General features: G+C 40.4%; 1 protein-coding gene across 5 annotated transcripts in view; it reads left to right on the top strand.

Annotated features, from left to right (window-relative positions):
* Positions 1–27332, top strand: part of LOC134321844 (cadherin-18) — a 169603-nt gene that overhangs the window by 14141 nt on the left and 128130 nt on the right. For all 5 annotated transcript variants that reach the window (XM_063003681.1, XM_063003682.1, XM_063003683.1 and 2 more), the window contains exon 2: positions 13806–14100. In XM_063003681.1, the coding sequence (XP_062859751.1) occupies positions 13806–14100 (295 nt within the window). The remainder of the gene's footprint in view (positions 1–13805; positions 14101–27332) is intronic.

Here is a 27332-nt window from a genome sequence, read left to right on the forward strand (position 1 = left end):
CTACTACTACTACTACTACTAATAATAATAATAATAATAATAATAATAATAATAATAATAATGATAATGACAATACTACAACTACTACTACTACTACTATTACTACTACTACTAATAATAATAATAATAATAATAATAATAATAATAATAATAATGACAATACTACAACTACTACTACTACTGCTAATAATAATAATAATAATAATAATGATAATGGTGATAATACTAATAATAATACTACTACTGCTAATAATAATAATGATGATGATGATAATAATACTAATAATAATAATAATTCTACTACTACTACTTTTAATTATAATAATACTAATAACACTACTACTACTACTATTAATAATGATGATGATGATGAGGTGATGATGATAATAATACTAATAATTCTACTACTACTACTACTTTCAATAATAATAATACCAATAATACTACTACTACTACTACTAATAATAATGATGATGATGATACTAATACTGATAATAATAATAACAATAATAATAATGATCATAATAATAATAATATTAATCATTAATAATAATCATATTAATAATAATAATAGAAGCAGCAAACTATCATACATTATCTCTCTTTCTCTCTCACACACACACACACAAGTAAAATTATCCTGAAGATTATTCAGCACAGCTTTACATTGAAAAAGAACTGCCAGATGTGCAAGCAGGATTCAGGAAAGGTAAAGAAACAAGAAATATTACTTATGTACACTGTATATGGACTATAGGAAAAGTCAGGTATTTTTACTGATTACAGCAAACCATATGACTATGTTGACCATGTAAATTTATGGAATATGAGAACATCTAATCATTGTAATACAGAGGCTACTTTGACCAACAAGCCACATTTATGACCAAAAATGGACAAACAAACCATGTAAAGGAATCCAATTTAGAAGTACCATTTAGAAAATTATCAAGACCTAAAGTAGTTTATAAGTAAATGAAAGAATTAAAAATATGGGACTTTAGCTTGAAGACAAAAGCCATGACAACAGGAAAGACCTTTAAGTGCCAAAGTGTGGGACAGCTTTTGCATACTTGGGTTAACAGCAAAGGATCCAGCAGTCAGGGTATAGGACATAGACTGGCACTTGACAGAACAAGAATAAAGGAATATCTTAAGATTTGTCTTTGCAGGCAGTGGTAGCTCAGTGGTTATGGTACTGGACTAGTAATCAGAAGGTTGCTGGTTGAAGCCCCCTCACCACCAACTTGCCAATGTTGGGTCCCTGAGCAAGGCCCTCAGCCCTCATGTGCTCAAATCAGATATAATTGTAAGTCACTTTGGATAAAAGTGCTGCTAAATAACTTAACTGTTCATACTATGGTGTTCTCAGTTGTTCTTTGTGGATGTGAAAGCTAGACTATAAAAAGGTGTGACAGGTAGAATATTGATGCCTTTGAACTTTGGTGCTGGCAAGGATGACAAATGGATCCTCAGCCACTATATATATATAAAAAAGTTGGGACAGTATGTCAACTCTACTGTATGCACTGTAGAGGGAGAAACATGCAAATCCCTTCCAATCTTTCTTTGAGGTACACTGTTTTTAAACATTTAATCATTTTCTCACACATTTGTTGACAAACTGGAGATCCTCTGATCATCTTTGCTCATCAAAGACTCAGCCTTTCCTGGATGCTGCTTTTGTACCAAACCATGATTACAATCACCTGTTGACATCACATGTTTGGAATCACATAATTATTTAGTTTTTTCACCTCATTACTAGCCTTAACTTTCCCCCCGTCCCAACTTTTTTGGAATGTGTTGCAGGCCTGAAATGGAATGGATTTTTATTAACAAATGAAATGAAGTTGAGCAGACAAAACATGAAATATCTTGGGTTCAAACTGTCTGCAATAAAAAAAAGTCAAAGTAAATGTAAGGAACACTGTGTTTTATTATTTGCATTTTTCTGATTTGGGATTTTTGTTAAGCAGGCAACAAAACACACACACACACACACACACACACACGCACACACACACACTCACAAAGGCACACACACACACACACACACACACATACACACACACACAGTGACTGATTTCATCCCATCCCCTTACTGTCCTCTGAGGAGGATTTAATCACACATTAAGCCTCCTTGCTAATTGTGAATATGAGACTTAGTGCTGATTGATGAGTTTACCCTGGGCTCTGACCTCTTTGACTTTCCCTCCCTGTTTTTACCCTCCATCATTTCTTCTTCCAGTCTTTTCACTCCTCCCCAGTCTTCCCTCATCCTGTCATTAGTGTGATTGCAGTCGGCAATCACACTATTGTTATCCGAAATTATTCTTCGTTTTATTCTTCTTATTATTCCATCTTTTTTTCATCTGGTTTAATTATTTCACACTCGTTCACCCACCACACCCCTTTCTGTTCTTTTTTTTTGTCTAATAGGATCCCATTTATTTTTTTAAAAGGCACGTTGATCTACTCTACTTCTGCTCAACCAGTAGCAGAAATGTTCACAAGTCACAAAATACAAGGCTGAGTCAAGTCACGAGTCTTTAGGCTAGAGTCCATGTCAAGTCATGAGTCAATATAATAAACACAAAACATATAATGGAAATGTAGCATAGAAATAAACAAATAATATGTAAGTTCAGACAAAAAAACAACAACAGATTAGCGACTTTATTTTGTCGTTTTACTTAGTGCCTTTACTTTCCTAGTCATTGTGCAAATGAATGTAATTTCTGTAACAAGAAGGTACCAGTTAAAAGCTTAAACTGATACATTTAGTTTTCATTGCAAAACAAAAGCGTGCGATAAATCATAGCACAGCGGCCAAAATCCAAAACACAAAAAATCATAACCACTGCTTACCTTAGCTTATGTTCTTCCAGATGCTATTAAATTTATAACTGTGTGTAGGAATATAATCCATTATTTTGTAAATGTGTGCTTATAATTAAAAACCTCCAAACTTTTCCCGGTTGTGAAGTAAAACACTAACTCGTTAGAAAGCCAATTAAACTAAATCAATACAAATAACAGCATTACTTACTAAAAATTAAAATCAGAAGGTCTGATTGGTTCAGAAAGTGGTCTTTCAACCATTAGCACCAATTCTGTAGGCGCATTCCATTCACCCCAGTTGTTCCTGCGTAGGGTATTCCACCATTTTAAGTGAGATTTCAATCCAAAGGTAACGAAAACATTCAAATGAAGTGAACTTCAAACTGTGTAGGGAGTAGGGAGCGACGCTTCAAACCTACGCTGGAAGCTGGCTGTAACATTTACAATGGGTACTTTGCGGGATTATATATTTAACTGTCACACGTAACTAATGTTAACTCGTGCGGACGCTAGGGACTCTTGTTGTGTACGAGTCATTTTTGAGTCTGAAGTCGCTGTGTGTGCGACTTACGTGCGACTCTGACTCGAGTCACAGACTCAAGTCCCCATCTCTGACCAGTAGTTTTCTTAAAAAGCTGTAGAAACGCTATAGAAATTCTATCTTTCCTTTACAACAGCCACCAAAGTTTATGTACACCTTCAATGCAAGTCATCAAGCTTTAATCCAGAGCCATACTGACCCACACCACTCCACATCATATATATAATTAATCACTAATGTGACCAATGTGTGATCACTCCCACCTAATACATGCTTGCATACACATGATCACCTCTCACCCAAACCCCCACATATTTTACCAGTGCTTAGCTGTAATAATTTTTTTGTACCATACTCCACAAACCCATCACTCCTAAATCTACAAATATTCTGATCCTCTCCTCTGTCCTTTGAGCCTCCTTGCTTGCTTCATCTACTGTAGGCTATGTCACAGACCTCCAAATTATTATTTTATGCTAACTTTAGGGTAATGCTTTGCCTCTAGATGCTCTGGCAGTATCAGAGCCACCAGCTGCCACAAGTGAACCGACTGTAGAGTGACAGATAAGCCTGAACCCACTCTTTTCTCAGCTTGAAATAGTATTATCTAGTGCATTAAAGAAGTGAGAAAATCAGATAAAGTGTCATTAAAGTTTTTTTTGTGTAAAAGCTATATATATATATATATATAAATATACTGATTTGCCATAACATTAAAACCACCTCCTTGTTTCTATACTCACTGTCCATTTTATCAGCTCACTTACCATATAGAAGCACTTTGAAGTTGTACAATTACTGACTGTAGTCCATCTGTTTTTCTGCAGGCTTTAATAGCCCCCTTTCATGCTGTTATTCAAGGGTCAGGACTCTCCCAGGACCACCACAGAGCAGGTATTATTTTGGTGGTGGATCATTCTCAGCACTGCAGTGACAATGACATGGTGGTGGTGTGTTAGTGTGTGTTGTGCTGGTATCAGTGGATAAGACACAACAGTGCTGATGAAGTTTTTAAACATCTTACTGTGACTGCTGGACTGAGAATAGTCCACCAACCAAAAATATTCCGCCAACAGCGCCCTGTGGGCAGCGTCCTGTGATCACTGAAGGTCTAGAAGATGACCAACTCAAACAGCAGCAATAGATGAGCGATCGTCTTTGACTTTACATCTACAAGGTGAACCAACTAGGTAGGTGTGTCTAATGGAGTGGACAGTGAGTGGACACGGTATTTAAAACTCCAGCAGCGCTGCTGTGTCTGTTTCACTCATACCAGCACAACACACACTAACACACCACCACCATGTCAGTGTCACTGCAGTGCTGAAAATGATCCACCACCCAAATAATACCTGCTCTGTGGTGGTCCTGACCATTGAAGAACAGGGTGAAAGCAGGCTAAAAAAGTATGTAGAGAAACAGATGGGCTACAGTCAGTAATTGTAGAACTACAAAGTGCTTCTATATGGTAAGTGGAGCTGATAAAAGGGACAGTGAGTGTAAAAACAAAGAGGTGGTTTTAATGTTATGGTTGATCAGTGTATATAGGCTCTTTTTATGTTTTAGATACATTTAAAATATATTTAAAGCAAACAGGGTTAACTTGACAATTTGGGTAAGCATAGCAAAGGGCCTACTTTTGTAATTAAGAGATTTACATTTTTTATTAATTATTTTTAAAAATATAAAAAGAAATGTTTTTCCTTTGTCATTATTGGTCAATTAGTGTCGATTGTTAAGTGAAACAGCAATTATATTAAATCCTCAACACCATAAATTATGCAAAAAGTCAATGAGTTTGAATACTTTCCGAATCCACTGTATACGATTGTTTATTCAGAAAATTATTGAACGCAAACCACTTACCAGTGCCACGTTGTGGTGGGTTAGCATCGGCCTCATTGACCTAATGACACTTTTATTCCCTGGCATTAGCAAGGCAATTGGCTGAGCACTAGAGATCTGTTGTTAGGATAGTGTGATATATTGGCCTGTTCAGGAGTAAGTCAGTGAACAAATTAGAACCCTGACTTGAGGTTAAGTGAAATTTATGCTCTCACAGACAAGGGAGGCCATGCCTGGATTTGGCAGCTATAGAGCAAAGGTTTAAGCCGGGGGGACTGTGTTCATTCTAGTTGGGAATGTAGCTGTTCTATGCAATACTAAAGGCTGAATTACATCAGACACGTTCTAAGGCAGTTTTTTGATGTTACATGCTGACTCACATGATCTTTGTGTTTTGATTTTCTTCCAACTCTCAGACTCCGAAAAAGATGGATTGATCATTTTAATTGCAAAATTTTGAAATAATAAATAAGTGTATGAGTGAATTAATGTGTATGTGTTGTCCTGCTATGGCTCAGCTATGGCTTGGTACTCTGCTGTGTTGAACCAGTGGAAAACAAAGGTTGAATACACTGATCAGCCATAACATTAAATCCACCTCCTGGTTTCTACACTCACTGTCCATTTTATCAGCTCCACTGGCCATATAGAAGCACTTTGTAGTTCTACAATCACTGACTGTAGTCCATCTGTTTCTCTGCATGCTTTTTTAGCCTGCTTTCACCCTGTTCTTCAATGGTCAGGGCCCCCACAGGACCACCACAGAGCAGGTATTATTTAGGTGGTGGATTATTCTCAGCACTGCAGTAACACTGACATGGTGGTGTTGTGTTAGTGTGTGTTGTGCTGGTATGAGTGGAGTTTTTTAACACCTCACTGTCACTGCTGGACTGAGAATAGTCCACCAACCAAAAACATCCATCCAACAGCACTCCATGGGCAGCGTCCTGTGACTACTGATGAAGGTCTAGAAGATGACCAACTCAAACAACAGCAATAAATGAGCGATCGTCTCTGGCTTTACATCTACAAGGTGGACCAACTAGGTAGGACTTTCTAATAGAGGGGACAGTGAGAGGACACGGTATTTATAACTCCCGCAGTGCTGCTGAGTCTGATTTACTCATACCAGCACAACACACACTAACACACCACCACCATGTCAGTGTCACTGCAGTGCTGAGAATGATCCACCACCCAGATAATACCTGCTCTGTGGTGGCCCTGTGGGGGTCCTGACCATTGGAGATCAGGGTGAAAGCAGGCTAAAAAAGTATGTAGAGAAACAGATGGACTACAGTCAGTCATGTACAGAGTGTAGAAACAAGGAGGTGGGTTTAATGTTATGGCTGATCAGTGTATGTACATTAATAAGAGAAAAAAACATGACAGCAGTGAGCATGATAAGCAAATTTCCCAGTATTCACAATGGGAACTTTTTTTTAATCACAGATTACTGACTATAAACGTTCTCCGATGCAATAACAATAAGGCTGCCACTACTAACAAAGTCTATTTGAAATGTATTTACAAAACCTTCATCTCTCATTCACTGTTCCGAGACTAATTTTCCACTGTGTGTTTACACACCCCTGGCAAAACATCTTATTACCTTAAACTAACAGCTCATGATTGGAGATGATCTGACTGCAGTCTGGGCTCTGACCCTACAGCTAATTACTGACTGCAGAGTGTTGTGTTTACAGAAAAGAAAAGGACAGTTCACTGGGGCAGAAAGCTTTGCTCTACAATCAGCCCCGCTTTCTTTAATTACTGATCAATGTACACCTGCATATTTATGTAATCATCCAATCAGCCAGTCATGTAGATATGAAGCAATGCAAAAAAATCTTAAAGACTGAAGAAAAGAATGTATGGAAAGTATGGAAGTATGGAAGTATGGAAAAAATGATACTCTGCTGTAGAAGACCAGAAACAGATCTTTTCTTTAGTATGTAATGTCACTCTAAAAAATATTGGTATATACACCAGGCATAACATTATGACCACCTTCCCTGACCCGTCGAGGCATGGACTCCACTAGACCCCTGAAGGTGTTCTGTGGTATCTGGCACCAAAATGTTAGCAGCAGTTACTGTAACTCCTGTAAGTTGTGAGGTGGGGCCTCCATGGATCGGACTTGTTTGTCCAGCACATCCCACAGATGCTCGATTGGATTGAGATCTGGGGAATTTGGAGGCCAAGTCAACACCTCAAACTCGTTGTTGTGCTCCTCAAACCATTCCTGAACCATTTTTGCTTTGTGGCAGGGAGCATTATCCTGCTGAAAGAGGCCACAGCCATCAGGGAATACCGTTTCCATGAAAGGGTGTACATGGTCTGCAACAATGCTTAGGTAGGTGGTACGTGCCAAAGTAACATCCACATGGATGGCAGGACCCAAGGTTTCCTAGCAGTGCATCCTATCCCAGCAGGTCTTCCCATACTGCATCCCGGTGCCATGTGTTCCCCAGGTAAGCGACACACACGCACTTGGCCAGCCACGTGATGTAAAAGAAAACAGATTCATCAGACCAGGCCAGTTTCTTCCATTGCTTTGTGGTCCAGTTCTGATGCTCACTTGCCCATTGTTGGCTTTTTTCGGTGGTGGACAGGGGTCGGCATGGGCACCCTGACTGGTCTGCAGCTATGCAGGCCCATACACAACAAACTGCAATGCACTGAGTATTCTGACACCTTCCTATCAGCACCTCCATTAACTTCTTCAGCAATCTGAGCTACAGTAGCTCGTCTGATGGATCGGACCACACAGGCCAGCCTTCGTCTCCCCATGTGCATCAATGAGCCTTGTCGCCGGTTTACCACTGTTCCTCCCTTGGATCACTTTTGATAGAAACTGACCACTGCAGACCGGAAACACCCCACAAGAGCTGCAGTCTCAATCTAATATTTGCCAATTACCTTATTGCCGTTCTTTTGCTGCTTGTACCACCCATAGCCTTGACCAAAGAGAATAGCAAAGTCCCACAAAAAATAAATCAATCAATTAAAAAATAAAAAAACATATCTGGTATAGAAGGAGATGCTATGAACTCTGCAAACACCCCGCTACTAGAGCAGGCACCTTGATCAGACAGCAGAGGTGGTATGAATGTGGTACAAACACATCTAATACTGTGTATAAGTAGAATGAAAACACAGATGTGTGTCGGAAATAAATACTGTGTGGACCTCTGTTGTACACATCCTTAAAAAAAGTCGTAACATTATTCTTGTTGATGTTTTAAATTCCAGTTCTTTCACTGTAGTCCAGCTACTCTGATCAGCCATAACATTAAAACCACCTTCTTGTTTTTATACTCACTGTCAATTTTATCAGCTCCACTTCCCATGTAGAAGCACATTGTAGTTCTACAATTAGTGACTGTAGTCCATCTGTTTCTATACATACTTTTTTGCTTGCTTTCACCCTGTTTTTCAATGGTCAGAACCCCCACAGGACCACCACAGAGCAGGTATTATTTAGGTGGTGGATCATTCTCAGCACTGCAGTAACACTGACATGGTGGTGGTGTGTTAGTGTGTATTGTGCTGGTATGAATGGATCGTGTTCACTCACTGTCCACTCTATTAGACACTCCTACCTAGTTGGTCCACATTGTAGATGTAAAGTCAGAGACGATTGCTCATCTATTGCTGCTGTTTGAGTTGGTCATCTTCTAGACCTTCATCAGTGGCCACAGGACGCTACCCACGGGACGCTGTTGGCTGGATATTTTTGGTTGGTGGACTATTCTCAGTCCAACAGTGACAGTGGGGTGTTAAAAAGCTCCATCAGCATTGCTGTGTCTTATCCACTCATACCAGCACAACACACACTAACACACCACCACCATGTCAGTGTCACTGCAGTGCTGAGAATGACCCACCACCTAAATAATACCTACTTTTTGGTGGTCCTTGGAGAGTCCTGACCATTGAAGAACAGCACGAAAGGGGGCTTACAAAGCATGCAGAGAAACAGATGGACTACAGTCAGTAATTGTAGAACTACATAGTGCTTCTTTATGGTAAGTGAAGCTGATAAAATGGACAGTGAGTGTAGAAACAAGGAGGTGGTTTTAATGTTATGGCTGATCAGTGTATTTCACCATGTAGCCTTTTTTATGCACAATTTGACATGACAAACGGACCAGCTGGCATTCATTTTCAGTTAATGCTGGTGATTTACAGTCAAAGGAGGCAGCTCGTACTGTATGTTGGAGACTTAAAAAGGGTGGAGTCAGTGATGCAAAAAAGCTGAGCAAGGTTAACCTTTACGCAAATTAGGAGTGAAGTAGTGTGGTGCTTACCAATTGAAACTGAGTATCATGTGGTCTGTGCATTGTCTCCGCCACCATGAAATGGTAAACTACTAGAGATTGTCAAAACACATTGTCACTGTGTCAAACTTAGCAAATAGACAGCAGATATTGCAAAGAACAAACTTGTCATGTTGACTGCACAGACAGTGATGCACTACACAGAGATGAAATTTCTTCAGCAATTTGAGCTACAGTAGCTCGTCTGTTGGATCGAACCACACGGCCCAACCTTCGCTCCCCACGTGCATCAATGAGCCTTGGCCGCTCATGACTCTGTCGCCGGTTTACCACTGTTCCTTCCTTGGACCACTTTTGATAGATACTGACCACTGCAGACTGGGAACACCCCACAAGAGCTGCAGTTTTGGAGATGCTCTGACTTGCACACTTTACCCGACAGTGGTCATAATGTTATGCCTTGTCGGAAGGAATTTGATTTGTGATCAAATTGGGTTTTTTTTAGATGCTCTGTAGATACTTGCCAGTAGGGTACGCTGTACTGCCATGGTTGCTTGGCATCAGTCAATACAAGGCAACCAAACACCCTCAGGAGATGATGATGCTGCCAGTGTGAACACAGGACGATGAGCGATCTGTGATTCAGACGACAGGAGGAAAAAAGTTGCTGCCAGTCTGAATGTAGGGTTACATTCAGCCTTTGTGGTTCATTCATTTCATTTCTTTTATTCATTAATTTATGCAAGAATGTCTGGCCCAAGCCCTCTTGCTGTATAGCAACTACCCATTGCTCCACTGTGCCATATGTGGTTTAGACACTGGACTATTAATCAGTAGGTCGCCCTACCTCTGCCAATATGTCACTATTGGGCCCCTGAGCAGAACTTCTAACCCTCTATAGCTTTCACTGGGTCACAGTTGTAAATCACTTTGGATAAAAGTCATAAAGTACATGTAGTTCAACATGTTTGCATGTATTTGTATTACGTTAGAGGGCAACTTTACCTTAGATTGAGGTAATATACTAGTGATTAAAAGGTTGCTGGGGCGGCACGGTGGATATCACTGTCGCCACATATTAAGAAGGTACTGGGTTTGATCCCCAGGTGGGGCCTTCCGGGTCCTTTCTGTGTGGAGTTTGCATGTTCTCCCCGTGTCTGCGTGGGTTTCCTCCGGGAGCTCCGGTTTCCTCCCACAGTCCAAAGACATGCAAGTGAGGTGAATTGGAGATACAAAATTTTCCCTGCCTGTGTTTGATATAACCTTGTGAACTGAAGAACCTTGTGTAATTAGTAACTACCGTTCATGTCATGAATGTTACCAAAGTGTAAAACATGATGTTAAAATCCCAATAAACAAGCGAACAAAAGGTTGCTGCTTCAAGCCCCACTGTTGGGCCCCCTGAGCAAGTCCCTGAACCCTTAACAGCTTGGATTGTCTTTAATTGCTTTGGATAAAGGCATCTGGCAAATGCCAATTTGCATCAAATTGATTAAATGGCAGCAGATATGATTTCAGCAATGCAGGAGCAACACCTGCCACAACTCTGTTATTTTATAGATCTAAATAATTAATTAAACAAGTGGAAATGTGTACTACTGAATGAGATGTAAGGTCTAGGGTTGATACCTTATCTGAACTGCTATTCTTTTATAATGCTGCCTAAAGCAGCTTTCTTTTCAACACTGAAGATTTCTGATCAACAATTATACCCATTTATTTAAGCCAGTTAAAGCTGTCCATAACTAAAACCATTCTATTTTTATTCTTAATGTATGTACTTTTGTTTTTACACATCAAGAGAAGTGTTAAAGTACAGACTGCATATTTAACACCTACACCCATCAGCCATAACATTAACTGCCCATTTTATTAGCTCCACTTACCAAATAGGAGCACTTTGCAGTTCTACAATTACTGACTGTAGTCCATCTGTTTCTCTGCATGCTTTGTTAGCCCCCTTTCATGCTGTTCTTCAATGGTCAGGACCCCCACAGGAGCACCACAGAGTAGGTATTATTTGGGTGATGGATCATTCTCAGCACTGCAGTAACACTAACATGGTGGTGGTGTGTTAGTGTGTGTTGTGCTGGTATGAGTGGATAAGACACAGCAGCGCTGCTGGAGTTTTTAAACACCGCACTGTCACTGCTGGACTGAAAATAGTCCACCAACCAAAAATATATCCAGCCAACAGCGCCCCGTGGGCAGCGTCCTGTGATCAGTGATGAAGGTCTAGAAGATGAGCAACTCAAACAGCAGCAATAGATGAGCGATCATCTCTGACTTTACATCTACAAGGTGGACCAACTAGGTAGGAGTGTCTAATAGAGTGGACAGTGAGTGGACACTATTTAAAATCAGTGTCTGATCCACTCATACCAGCACAACACACACTAACACACCACCACCATGTCATTGTCACTGCAATACTGAGAATCATCCACCACCTAAATAGTATCTGATCTGTGGGGGTCCTGACCATTGAAGAACAGGGTGAAAGCAGGCTAAAAAAGGTATGTAGAGAAACAGATGGACTACAGTCAGTAATTGTAGAACTACAAAGTGCTTCTATATGGTAAGTGGAGCTGATAAAATGGACAGTGAGTGTAGAAACCAGGAGGTGGTTTTAATGTTATGGCTGATCAGTGTATGTGCAGTCTAGAGACAATATTACTGGACTATTTATTCTTGTAAAACAATTTTTGACATGCAGTTGTTATTAGCCATGCCTAAGATGCAGTGGATCTATTGACAGGAGAGCAGCACATAATCCCCCTGCTATTAATTAAAAGAAAAACATGTCTAAGGCTTCCTTTTTTGTCCTGATTTCTCCTACCTACTTTGTCTGCATATTACATAACAACTTAACTCGTACTGTGTCGAAGATGATATTATGCTGTAGCAGACCAGAAACAGATCTTATTTATAGTGTATAGTCACTCTTAAATATCTTGAATTCATGCTTTATCTCTTCTATGATATATTTTTTTTACCATATAACCCAACCTCTTGATCTAATCATTGCCAGTTCCTTTATTGTCATTCTCTTGCTGCTTGTACCATCGCTAGTTCTGACCAAAGAGAATAGCGAAGTCCCACAAAAAAAACATATCTGGTATAAAAGAACATGCTATGAACTTTGCAAACACTTCACTAAAGCAGGCATCTTGATCAGACAGCAGAGGTTGGAATTGCACAGTGTCTGTGAAGCCCTTTGACCTCCTGACAGTCAGTTGTGTTCCCAGCCTGTTCGAGAGCACTTCTTGAGTTAGACATTGGTGGGTTAGTGCATTAGATTACAGCACCAACCTAGTGCCCCCTTATCTATTTTAAGATATCTATTGTAAGTATACATTTATTATATCAGGGATCTGTGAAAAGTTTCCGCACTTTTATATTTTGGTTGAAAACAGTGAGTTCAAGTTCAAGTTTCAAGTTTATTTGTCATTTGTACAAATGTTAGCAGCAATTGTACATTGAAATGTGTGTTGGGAGGCTTGGGAACTCTACAAGTATGCTATAATAAAAAGTACAAATAAAATAACAATATAATACAATATAATAAACAGGCTTATATATGTATATAAAATATAAACATGAAAAAGAAAAATATAGAAAAATGTATAAAAAAAAATTGCAGTTAAAGTGCAGATTTGCATTGTAAACATAGTGAACATTGTAGTTCAGATATGCATTGTAAACAAAGTGAACATTGCAGGAATTGTAGACATTGAACCATAGTAAAACATTGCAGGCATTGTGGATATTGAACCATAGTGAACGTTGCAGGCATTGTAAACACAGTCAAGATTAATAACAGCTGTTAATAATGCTAATAATAATAACAATAAGAATAATAATAGTACTAATAATAATAGTAAAACTGCAGGAGAGGTTGAAGTCCAGATTGCCACATCATGAGGGCGGGAGGAGCAGTAATTGGTCGTGTCTGAGAGACAGAGAGAGAGCTCATAGTTCGGATTTAGCACCTTCCAAGTTCTACCTTTTTGGCTGCTTAAATAAGCTTTTAGAGGAAGAAGATTTTCATACAATGATGATGTAAAAGCAGCGGTGCATCAGTGGTTACACTCTCAACCAATAAAATTTTTTGCTAATGGCATTGAAGTTGGTACGACGCTGGGAAAAATGCATCGGAGGGTGACTGTGTAGAAAACTATGGAAAATTTCTACATCTCGATTCTACATCTCATAGTCAGGTTCTTTTTAACATTTAAATAAAAGATTTTGATATATTTTTATCATTATTTCTTCTTTGTCCTTTCTTTCAGCTTCATTCAAATTCAGATAAAGGAGATGGTTCAGTAAGATATATCCTTAGTGGAGAAGGAGCAGGAACTATCTTTATTATCAATGAAGTAACAGGAGACATTCATGCCACCAAGAGCCTGGACCGGGAGAAAAAGTCACATTATGTTCTCCACGCTCAGGCAATTGACATCAACACCAACAGACCTTTGGAACCAGAGTCAGAGTTCATCATCAAAGTGCAGGATATTAATGACAACGCACCCAAATTTCCTAATGGTCCCTTTATCACATCTGTGCCAGAGAGGTCAAAAGTCGGTAAGGAACTTCCCTATGTTTTCTTGTTTATTATTTATTTATTTTATTTTATTTATTTTTAAGCTATGCATGCTGCATTGGGTTTAATTAATTTATTTATTTAAATGCTGTATGAATGTATTTGGAAGTAAACTCATTTTTCTTTACAGCTACTTAAAATCAATGATTGTGCTGTTGTGTAACAGGGTAAAAGTTTAATAATAATGAAATAAATTTGACTCCAAATGATTTATATTTTGTTATGTAAACCCTGATTTAGTATTAATTGCACCTTGAACATAGCACAATCATATTTTAAAGGTCTCTGCATACTTCCTGCAAAACTAAGTTTGCGAGCGTTGCACGAAGCCGAACGCGCCTTTGCGAGCCTACAATCTGACATACTTTCATCGGTGTTGTTTTGCCTGTCGCGTCTGCTCCACAGCTGCAGGTGACGCTGTGACATTTTGATGTTAAGTTCCATGACTACTGAAAAACTATGATCACAGTTATGGCAACGTGCGAGGTATTGGAATAACAATTATAACAATCTGAGTGTCTTTAGAAGTGGGGATCGGGCGCTGTACAACCAGGCAAGGAACACCCTAACCAAAGAGATCAAGGCTGCAAAGAAGAACTACTCCAACAAGCTAAGCAGCATGATGTCCACAAATGAGCCATCAACCGCCTGGAGGTGTCTGCAGAACATCACCAGCTACAAAAGGCCACCTACACAGACAATGGGAGATCGTCAACTGGCCGACGACCTTAACAGATTCTACTGCAGGTTTGAACAGCCCAGCAACGAGCTCCCATCCAACACCACTTCACACCCATCTGACTATCAGCCACCCATCCAGCCTGCCCTGAAGATCTGCGAGGAAGACGTGCTGAGACTTTTTAAAAAACAGAAAGTCAAGAAGGCCCCAGGTCCTGATGGAATCTCTCCCTCCTGCCTGAGGACCTGTGCAGACCAGCTTGCACCTGTCTTCACTAAGATCTTCAACAGATCACTGGAGCTGTGTGTGGTTCCATCCTGTTTTAAATGCTCCACAATAATACCCATTCCCAAAAAGGCAACTACCACAGGACTAAATGACTACAGACCTGTTGCCCTGACCTCTGTGGTCATGAAGTCCTTTGAAAGACTGGTTCTCAACCACATTAAGGAAATCACGGACCCCCTGCTAGACCCCCTGCAATTTGCCTATCGGGCCAACCGGTCGGTGGACGATGCAGTGAACATGGGTCTCCACTTCATCCTTCAACACCTTGATCACCCGGGAACTTATGCAAGAATTCTGTTCCTGGACTTCAGCTCAGCCTTCAACACAATTATTCCAGGACAATTACACAGCAAACTGGCTGAACTCAGCGTACCAGCCTCCACCTGCCAGTGGATAACTGACTTTCTTACTGGCAGAAAACAGCAGGTGAGGCTGGGAAAGTGTACTTCAGGGACCAGAATCATCAGCACAGGTGCCCCACAGGGTTGTGTACTCTCCCCACTGCTCTTCTCGCTGTACACAAATGACTGTACCTCCATGGACTCCTCTGTTAAAATCCTGAAGTTTGCAGATGACACTACAGTCATTGGTCTCATCAGTGACAGTGATGAGTCTGCTTATAGACGGGTGGTTGATCAGGTTGTCCTCTGGAGCAGTCAGAACAATCTGGAGCTGAACACAGCAAAAACAGTGGAGATGACCGTGGACTTCAGGAGGAGACCCCCAACCCTGCCAGCACTCACCATCCTAGACAGGACTGTGATGGCTGTGGAGTCCTACAAGTTCCTGGGCACAACGATCTCCAAGGACCTGAAGTGGGACAGCAACATCAACTCCATCATCAAGAGGGCTCAACAGAGGATGTACTTTCTGTACCAGCTGAGGAAGTTCAACCTACCCCAAGAGCTGATGGTGCAGTTCTACACAGCCATCATAGAGTCCATCGTCACCACATCCATCACAGTGTGGGGCAGCGCTATCACAAAACATGACACCAAGAGACTGCAGCGCATCATCAAGTCTGCAGAGAGGACCATCGGTGTAAAGCTGCCCACACTGCTGGACCTGCATGCCTCCAGAACCAGGAAGCGTGCAGAGAAAATCATCACTGACCCGTCTCACCCTGGTCATCACCTGTTTCGGTGCCTTCCATCAGGCCGACGCTTCAGCCACATGAAGACCCGAACGACCAGGCTACAGAGAAGCTTTTATCCAAACTCCATTACGCTCATGAACAATTGAACACTACTGTACTGTTAATACTCGGGACACTTGCACATCAAAAACTACCTATTTCATTTATGTAATGGCATACACAGGATTTTCACCTTTACTTCCATTTCATATTTATATATTTTTATATTTTCTATAGTTTTTATATTGCACAAAACTGCACCTTTTTAAAATTACAATGTAAATTGCACATGCTAAATGTTTACAATGTTTTCTATGTTTACAGGTATGAATGTGTGTGTTAGAGAGAGAGTGAGCTGTGTGAATAAGATTGTCTGTATTGTATTTTTCGTGCACTGCAAGCATCTGTGTAACCAAAAACAAATTCCTTGTATGTGTGAGCATACTTGGCCAATAAAGCCCGATTCTGATTCTGATTCTGATTCTGATTTATAATCTCTCATCGAGGAATCATAAAGGTGACGATACCACCGTACTTGCTCTGAGAGACGCTCCTCAAAATCGTCCATGTTTGTTTTCATGGCACGTCTCTTTTTTTACCGACCAATCACAGGCGTTGTCACGGAGTGTCGTCGTCCGCGGAGTTCGCCCAGCTTCCATGTGTGCGACAAGGCGAGTGAAGCCTCTGCGCGACGTCCGTGGTGGTTCGCTTTCTGCGCAATTATGTCACACTGGTCGATGAAGCCAGGAGAATGTTTTCTCCGCATGAAGTATGCTGAGGCCTTAATGCAGTTATTCAAATGTTATATAGAACATTAACCCAAATTATTACTTGAATTGTCAGAGGTTTGCTTGTTGGTTTTAGAAGTGAACATAGTACAAATGCACTTACAAGTTTAAGGCAGGTGGCAATGGAACTAGAAAAGTTGGTGGTGCTCAGGTTTGATGCTCGCCTTTAGTTACATGTTTTGTCCATGTCTATGTATGTGCATGTAAGTGTCCTATAATATTCCACATAATACAGTTACACTTACCAGCACACCCATGTTTAGCAGCTCAGTTAAAACAAATGGTAGAACATTTAATGATTAATGCTGCTTTAATGCTGATTTTTTAGCTCATGTTTGTATCAGTAAAATAACCTGTCCTACATTTTAACAATGTAGTTGACTGGGGTAACAAGCTTAAACACTTACTTCTAAAAACATCTGCAATGGCACTCAGGTGGCACAGCGGCAAAACACTCTAGCACACCAGAGCTGACATTTCAAACTCGTCGGTTCTAAACTCAGCTCTGCCATCCGGCTGGGCTGGGCGCCTACATGAACAATGATTGGCTGTTGTTCATACAGGGAGGGAAAAGCCGGATAGGGACCTCAAAACTGATTCAATTACGACCTCTGCTGGCTGATTGATGGCGCCTGCACAGAGATGAGGGATAATGAAGATCAGGGTGTGACTCTCAGTACACAAAGCTGATTCGGATATGAACACGCCTCGTGCAGGTGAAAAGATGCAGTTGGCTACTGTACATGTGTCGGAGGGGGGTTGTATTAGTCACGGCTCTCCTCAGTCAGAGTGGAGGTCAACATCAGTAGAGAGGAAGCATATTGCAGTCGGGTAATTGGATGCGACTAGATTGGGAGGAAAATTGGGGGATAATGCATGACTGTCCAACACTTCATCTCAGGCAACCTCAACTCAAACCATTAGCTGCATCTAAAATGTTATACTACCTACTAAATAGTTTGTCAGAATATGAATTACCTGATTGCTATTGTGTGAATTTGGTGTCTTATTGGTATAGTATCAAATTTGAATCTGAAGTATAGACATTTGAATCCGAAAACATGACTTCAAAACTATGTCTACTCGTCTGTGGAAAGAGTAGATTAACTTGTCCTTATTGGCATTCACCGCAGAGCTGGGTGGTAAGTACAGTCATACTACCTTAGCTACACTCATCTAAACCCCCCCTATCCAGACATTTAAAGGCTTTAAAATCCTATTTGTAAGAAAAACTCCCTATAAAACTTTCTTTGCATTAGTAATGAAGCTTGCACATTAACATACTCGTCAGAAGCTGCATCCTAACACCTCCTCACAATACACACTTCACTTCATCATCAAGTCCAAACGTTTTTACTCTGTAATTTAAGATTTATGGTGTGGATGTTAATTTGTTTTAGGCTCTTTCAGGAAGCCCAACTCCCACAAGACATTACATAACATTCTTAAACCTGCACTACTTAGTGTAAGCGCTATGAACAATCAAGGACCAAACTAAACCCTATGCTAAATTAAGCTAGCTGCTAATGCTAAACACAGAGAACAAAAGAACTAATCCCTAAACTAATCACTAAATTAGGAAGCAACAGTAAATACTAAAACCTAAGCTAAATGCTAACACTAGGAAATCACAGAAGAAACTAAGAACAAGAAAATTACAACCCCAAATCAGAAAAAGTTAGGACAGTATGGAAAATGCAAATGAAATAAAAATGCAGTGTTTCTTACATTAACTTTGACTTTCATTTGATTGCAGACAGTTTGAACCCAAGATATTTCATGCTTTGTCTGCTCAACTTCATTTCATTTGTTAATATACCTCCATTCCTGCATTTCAGGCCTGCTACACATTCCAAAGAAAGTTGGGACAGGGGCAATTTAGGGCTAGTAATGAGGTGAAAAAACAAATGTGTGAGAAAATAATTGAAATGTTTAAAAACAATGTACCTCAAAGAAAGATTGGAAGGGATTTGCATATTTCTCCCTCTACAGTACATAATATTATTACACGATTCAAGGAATAGGGAGGAATGCCAGTGCGTTAAGGCCAAGAGCGCAAGCTTAAGCTGAACGCCCATGATCTTCGATCCCTCAGACGGCACTGCATCAAGAACCGCCACTCAACAATAGCTGATATAACCACATGGGTGAGGGATTACTTTGGCAAACCTTTATCAAGCACTACAATACAGAGTTACATGCACAAATGCCACTTAAAACTTTACTGTGCACAAAAAGAAGCCTTATGTTAAACATGTCCTGAAGCGGCGCCGACTTCTCTGGGTTTGGAAGCATCTAGGATGGACCATCACACAGTGGAAATATGTATTGTGGTCAGATGAATCAGCATTCCAGGTCTTTTTTGGAAACAATGGATGCCGTGTGCTCCGAACCATCCAGACTGGTATCGGCAACAAGTCCAAAAGCCAGGGTCTGTCACGGTATGGGGTTGTGTCAGTGCCCTTGGCAAAGGTCATTTACACTTCTGTGATGGCAGCATTAATGCAGAAAAGTACATTGAGATCTTTTCCAGGGACGTCCATGATTTTTTCAACAAGACAATGCAAAACCACATTTCATGGCTGCGGAGGAAGAGGGTACGGGTGCTGGACTGGCCTGCCTGCAGTCCTGACCTGTCCCCAGTAGAGAATGTGTGGAGGGTTTTGAAACATCTTAAGACGTGTTTGCAGGAAAAAAATGGGACAAAATAAAAGCTGAAACACTAAATCACTTGGTATCCTCGGTGCCAAAACGTCTTTTAAGTGTGGTGAAAAGGAATGGCAACATTACAAAGTGGTAAATGCTTTACTGTCCCAACTTTTTTTTGGAATGTGTTGCAGGCCTGAAATGCAGGAATGGATGTTTATTAATAAATGAAATGAAGTTGAGCAGATAAAACATGAAATATCTCAGGTTCATCCTGTCTGCAATCAAATAAAAGTCAAAGTAAATGTTTTTTTGTTTTTTTTTGCATTTTCCATACTGTCCCAACTTTTTCTGATTTGGGGTTGTAAAATCATCATGAACAATCTAAGAGTCACAATGCTGAAAAAGAAAAAAGACTAAACAATAAGAGTAATATATACACTGATTAATCAGGGGATACATGGGGAACAGGTAAGTATGATAAACACAAGGACAAATCAAAGGGAAGGGATGGTGCCTGAAGGGGTTTAGAGTGTAAACAAAAAAAGAAAGAAAGGAAAAAAATGAGTCCATGTGTTTCCCACAGGAGAGAAAAGAAGTGTTACATCTAGCAGCTCTCTGTTTTCCTAAAGTTTCTACTTCACGAAGAAAGGGGAAATAAATCTAGACAGACAGACAGATAGACAAAGGAAATCGAAGGAAATACAGCAACTTGTACATTGTACAAGCCTCTGGAACTGTACCGTCATTGGTTACAGGGACAAAAACATCTAGAAGACACCACTCTGACTAGGACAGGAATAACCGGTCAAAATCACCTTATATTGATTTTAAATGATTCACTCATACAGTCTATGGGTGTGTTCGAAAACCTAGTGAGCTCTCTACATAGACAGCATTTTACGTTATCCTATGCGAGCTCCCGAGAAGAAGCCTGTTTGAATTCTTAGATGCCTTAAAATGCTGCCCAGTAAGGTACCTTACATTTGAACATTATATATATACGTATATATATATATATATAATAATAGTTTTTGCATTTTCTCCCCTTTTTCTCTCGACTTTTAGCACGTCCAATTGCCCGATTGTGTCATTCTTCCTCTCCACTAATGCCGGCCCCGGCTCTGACACGTGGGCAGCGGTCGTATGCATCTTTTCACCTACACTAGACGAGATCAGCTGCGGATCAGCCTTGTGTATGGAGAGACACACCCTGATCCGCACTCTTTTCCCCGCCTCTGTCCAGGCGCCATCAATCAGCCAGCAGAGGTTGTAGTTGCATCAGTGAGAGATGAGAGAGTCCCTATCCGGCTTAATGCCCCACCCCTATATGAACAACAGGCCAATCGTTGTTCATGTGACTGCTCAGCCCAGCCGGCAGGCAGAGCTAAGACTCGATACGATGTATTCAAGATCCCAGCCCTGGTGTGCCAGCGTGTGTTTTTTATCGCTGCGCCACCTAAGCAGCCTTTTGAATGTTATTTTGATTGAATAATGAGGGAGCATCAAATGCTTCTGTAGTGGTGAAGGCAATCCCAGTATTCAGTGCAGAATTACAAATCTACAAATACTACAAGTTATTTTCAAACGCAAATTATCATTGATTTTTTACTTTGTATAAACAGGTAAAGTGTCATTTATTTGTAAATTCAGGCTCGTCAGTGACAATTTAACCACTTTCGGTACATGGAGGGAGATGTTAGTTGACATGCTAGCGTGTTGTGCCACCTCATTCCATTGGTTTGAATTGCATGAGGCTAGATGTGTTAGCTTAGTAACCTGACTTATAAGTTGATGACTTATTAGAATCCTCTCTACTTAGGCAGCTGCTTAGGTAGGCAGTAGACAGCAAGGCAGCTCACTAGGTTTTCGAACAGACCCTATGTATCTACAGGTGACTTGCTTAGTTTCTTAATTTTGTAATAAAATTCAATTTTTAAAAGTTGGGACATTTTGTAAAATGCAATAACACAGTATGATTTGTTAATTCTGTTGAACTTTAAAAGAAACAATACTGATGTTTTCATTTACTCATTCACTCATTGCCTGTATTACACACACTTTATCCTTTCAAGGGTAATGGTGGGTCTTATTCTTTAAGTGAAAGGCAGAAAACACTCCAGACAGGTCAACAGTTCATTCACACACATACACACACACATTCACACTTCTCTTCAACACTTCAGCAATTTTTAGTAACTCAAATTGACCTGACTGCATGTCTTTGTGGAAGGAAACTGGAGCACCCAGATTAAACCCACATAAACACAGGGGGAACTTACACACTTCACACAGAAAGGACCCTGACTGTCTGGCTGGGGAATGGAACCCAGGCCCTTCTTGCTGCAAAGAAATAATTACATTGCTTTGGTAATGTGCTTTGTTGATTGTTTGGTTGATTGTTGATTTCAGAATTTAATATTGTAAAATGTACTAACTGTTTACAGTTACTGTCTGTAAGGAGTTAATCACTAAGCTAATCACCATACTAGGAAGCAACATGAAATGCTAAACCCTATGGTAAACACTAACGCATGGCTGCGTCTGAAATCGCATACTTCCATATTGAAGCAGTACGCAAAAGTAGTTAGTATGTCTGAAAATGTAGTATTCATTAAACAGTACATGAAAGGTTTCTGGATGACCTACTGCATGGGCAGCTATTTTTTGAGTATGCAAACACAGCACACTTGTGGTCCGATAATCTATCCCATAATTCAACTGGAGCTGCAAAGCCGTTCGTAGCAAAGAAGAAAGATGTCGGAAAAATGTTATGATTAAGTACAACCCTGAATAACATTATGAGTAGCTGTGTAGAGAACAACAGACTTAACTGTGGCGATGTGACGTCATGCATTACGTGACGTTGGTAAGATGGCAGACGTAGTACGTTTGAGGTTGCATGCATACTGCACACTTGTGTACTGAAAGAGCTTACTCCTTTACCGACAGAGCAGTGCGCACTGCCTCCAATTTAGTACGTACTGTTTAATTAAGTATGCGATACTAGAACCATGGAAACTAGGAATGATCAGAAAGTCAAACACAAACATTAAGAAACTGAGTAAAAAGACAGAAAAACAGGCAGACAGACAGATATGCAGACAATATTAGGGAAACAAGCATGTTTAGCACTGTTACCTATCCTATTATTTGCACTAATAAATAAATAATAAATAAGGGCCACTGTTGGGCCCTTGAGCAAGGCCCTTAACCCTCTCTGCTTCAGTGGCGTCATACAGTGGCTGACCCTGCACTCTGTCCCAACTTCCAAATGAGCTGGGATGTGTGAAAAGTTTCGTTATACTGTACACGTGTATATGTATATATGGCAAATAAAGGCATTCTAAAATAATATAATGCAATATTTATTGCTAATGCTAGCCAGTTAACCTATGTAAACTAATCTGACTGGAAAAGAGACTATATTTGGGGTGTTTTTGAAAATCTAACCGCTACCACTTACAAATGTCACCACTGGTACCCTAACAAACCCATGTGTATGTTTAGTTTTAGTTTTACTAAGTGGTACTTTGTTAACTTTGACATTCTTACATTTACTGTTGTTTTACTTCAGCCATACATATAGGTAACCCACTAATTGGACATTTTCCACTGTCCACCTGACCTTTAGCCCACAGCATGTCAGACATAACAAAGCAGCTAATGTAAAGATGTTATTATGGCTGGGAGAATTAGACCATTTCAGTTAGGTCACTCTGATAATTGGCTATACTGTCTGTGTTTGGTCAGCATGTATCTGATGCCCTAATTACTGCTTAGCATTGTGTAACACTGTTTTAATTAGCTATAGAGAATGTAGTTATCCATGTGATCAGGCATTCAAGGAAACTTTCAAATTAACCTTGGTTTCCAAGCAATGTCTCATGGCATCTTATATAGAAACAGTCATAAAAAGTCAGGAGAAACAAGTGCTTAATTCTAGTTTTATTTAAATATATTTTTAGTGCATACATTATGGGTGTGTTCAAAAACCTAGTGAGCTCTCTACATAGACAGTATTTTACGCCATCCTATTCGCGCTCCAGAGAAGGAGGCTGTTCGAGTTCTTAGATGCCTTAAAATGCTGCCTAGTAAGGTACCTTAAATTTGACAAAAAAGCAAAAACTCTGTCACCTCCTTGTTTCTGCACTCACTGTCCATTTTATCAGCTCCACTTACCATATTGAAGCACTTTGTAGTTCTACAATTACTGACTGTAGTCCATCTGTTTCTCTACATACTTTTTTTTCGCCTGATTTCACCCTGTTCTTAATGGTCAGGACCCCAGATGACCACTACAGAGCAGGTATTATTTGGGTGGTGGATCATTCTCAGCACTGCAGTGACACTGACATGGTGGTGGTGTGTTAGTGTGTGTTGTGCTGGTATGAGTGGATCAGACACAGCAGCGCTGCTGGAGTTTTTAAACACCTTACTGTCATTGCTGGACTGAGAATAGTCCACCAACCAAAAATATCCAGCCAACAGTGCCCTGTGGGCAGTGTCCTGTGACCACTGATGAAGGCCTTTTACAAGGTGGACCAACTAGGTAGGAGTGTCTAATAGAGTGGACAGTGAGTGGACAGGGTATTTAAAAACTCCAGCAGCGCTGCTGTGTCTAACACACTCATACCAGCACAACACACACTAACACACCACCACCATGTCAGTGTCACTGCAGTGCTGAGAATGATCCAGCACCTAAATAATACCCTTTCTGTGGTGGTCCTGGGAGAGTTCTGGTAATTGAAGAAGAGGGTGAAAGCATGGTAAAAAGGTATGTAGAGAAACAGATGGACTACAGTCAGTAATTGTAGAACTACAAAGTGCTTCTATATGGTAAGTGGAGCTGATTAAATGGACAGTGAGTGTAGATACAAGGAGGGGGTTTTTATATTATGGCTGATTGGTATATATATATATATATACAGTGTATCACAAAAGTGAGTACACCCCTCACATTTCTGCAAATATTTCATTATATCTTTTCATGGGACAACACTATGGACATGAAACTTGGATATAACTTAGAGTAGTCAGTGTACAGCTTGTATAGCAGTGTAGATTTACTGTCTTCTGAAAATAACTCAACACACAGCCATTAATGTCTAAATAGCTGGCAACATAAGTGAGTACACCCCACAGTGAACATGTCCAAATTGTGCCCAAATGTGTCATTGTCCCTCCCTGGTGTCATGTGTCAAGGTCCCAGGTGTAAATGGGGAGCAGGGCTGTTAAATTTGGTGTTTTGGGTACAATTCTCTCATACTGGCCACTGGATATTCAACATGGCACCTCATGGCAAGGAACTCTCTGAGGATGTGAAAAATAGAATTGTTGCTCTCCACAAAGATGGCCTGGGCTATAAGAAGATTGCTAACACCCTGAAACTGAGCTACAGCATGGTGGCCAAGGTCATACAGCGGTTTTCCAGGACAGGTTCCACTCGGAACAGGCTTCGCCAGGGTCGACCAAAGAAGTTGAGTCCACGTGTTTGGCGTCATATCCAGAGGTTGGCTTTAAAAAATAGACACATGAGTGCTGCCAGCATTGCTGCAGAGGTTGAAGACGTGGGAGGTCAGCCTGTCAGTGCTCAGACCATACGCCGCACACTGCATCAACTCGGTCTGCATGGTCGTCATCCTAGAAGGAAGCTGACGCACAAGAAAGCCCGCAAACAGTTTGCTGAAGACAAGCAGTCCAAGAACATGGATTACTGGAATGCCCTGTGGTCTGACGAGACCAAGATAAACTTGTTTGGCTCAGATGGTGTCCAGCATGTGTGGCGGCGCCCTGGTGAGAAGTACCAAGACAACTGTATCTTGCCTACAGTCAAGCATGGTGGTGGTAGCATCATGGTCTTGGGCTGCATGAGTGTTGCTGGCACTGGGGAGCTGCAGTTCATTGAGGGAAACATGAATTCCAACATGAACTGTGACATTCTGAAACAGAGCATGATCCCCTCCCTTCGAAAACTCAACCTCATGGCAGTTTTCCAACAGGATAACGACCCCAAACACAACCTCCAAGATGACAACTGCCTTGCTGAGGAAGCTGAAGGTAAAGGTGATGGACTAAACCCAATTGAGCACCTGTGGCGCATCCTCAAGTGGAGTTCAAGGTGTCTAACATCCACCAGCTCCGTGATGTCATCATGGAGGAGTGGAAGAGGATTCCAGTAGCAACCTGTGCAGCTCTGGTGAATTCCATGCCCAGGAGGGTTAAGGCAGTGCTGGATAATAATGGTGGTCACACAAAATATTGACACTTTGGGCACAATTTGGACATGTTCACTGTGGGGTGTACTCACTTATGTTGCCAGCTATTTAGACATTAATGGCTGTGTGTTGAGTTATTTTCAGAAGACAGTAAATCTACACTGCTATACAAGTTGTACACTGACTACTCTAAGTTATATCCAAGTTTTATTTCTATAGTGTTGTCCCATGAAAAGATATAATAAAATATTTGCAGAAATGTGAGGGGTGTACTCACTTTTGTGATACACTGTATATATATATATATATATATATATATACTGTATATATATATGGTTGTGCCATTCTTGGAATCATACATGCTGTTATGTGGTTTTGAGGAAAGATATTTTTAAGATGACTTACCACCGAGCAGATTTTGGACACAAGTGTAGTGGCAAAACAGAATCCGAGCAAAAGGGAAGACAGAAAAATTAAATGTGAAAAAAATCCTATCACCCGAGGCATGCTCACACTAGCAGTGTGGCCAGAATAAAAGAGAAATGCAATCACCCGAGGCAGGGTTATAATACAACACTTTCGAGCATCAAGGATAAATACTCACAGTGTGAGCAAAGATAATAATTGGAGAAAAAAAAAACTACATAGAGCTGAGAGGCAAGAGCTCTGGGTGGAACTGTCATGCAAGCTACTCAATCCACCAATGTATGATCACAGACAAATGTTTCCCCCCTCAAACCCTGACCACCAAAAAGACAAAGGAAGTGGGTAGATCACTGACCCTTTTTTAGAGTTTTCTAAATTAGAATAAAGTGTTCTGAGGTCTCTCTCAATCGACTTATCCTAATGCATCACTGCACAGACTCTGCTCTACACTGATCTGACATTGCAGCTTTATAGTGCTGAGTAAAGTTAAAATGAATTAGTGCTAAGAAGTGTGGTTGCCCCAGGGATATGTAGTCTCGCTTTCTACAGAGCTTTCTCCTTTATTTTTTTTTAACATGACAAGCTGAATTATTGTCAAATATTCTTGTATTTGTTTTTCCTCACCAGGCCACATTGTTCCAAATATGTTCTGATGTTTTGATTTTATTTTATGCATCTCTTTATGCATAAAATAATTGTGGTTTCACAGTTTATTGCTTTCTGTATATTTGCTGCCCCACATCTCTTTTTGAGTGACTGATGGCTTGTCATTAGTCTGGGAGGATATAAGAGGAATATTGTGGCGCTTATTTCCAGAAATAATTACTTGAGATATTAATGTCATTGTAGTGAATCAGCATACTTATTAATAATATATTGATCAGTAGAGCTATTTAACAAATAATTCACATCTCTCTATTTATTAAGAAGTGGTAATTATTATTCAAAGGGCTAGTACAGGCTTGATGATAAAGCAATTTCCTATCTTGCTTGTTTGCAGCTTTAGGTGGCAGAAGATGCACCCAATCAA

Source organism: Trichomycterus rosablanca, chromosome 10 (genome assembly GCF_030014385.1).
Source record: "Trichomycterus rosablanca isolate fTriRos1 chromosome 10, fTriRos1.hap1, whole genome shotgun sequence".
In the NCBI taxonomy this organism is placed as follows: domain Eukaryota; kingdom Metazoa; phylum Chordata; class Actinopteri; order Siluriformes; family Trichomycteridae; genus Trichomycterus; species Trichomycterus rosablanca.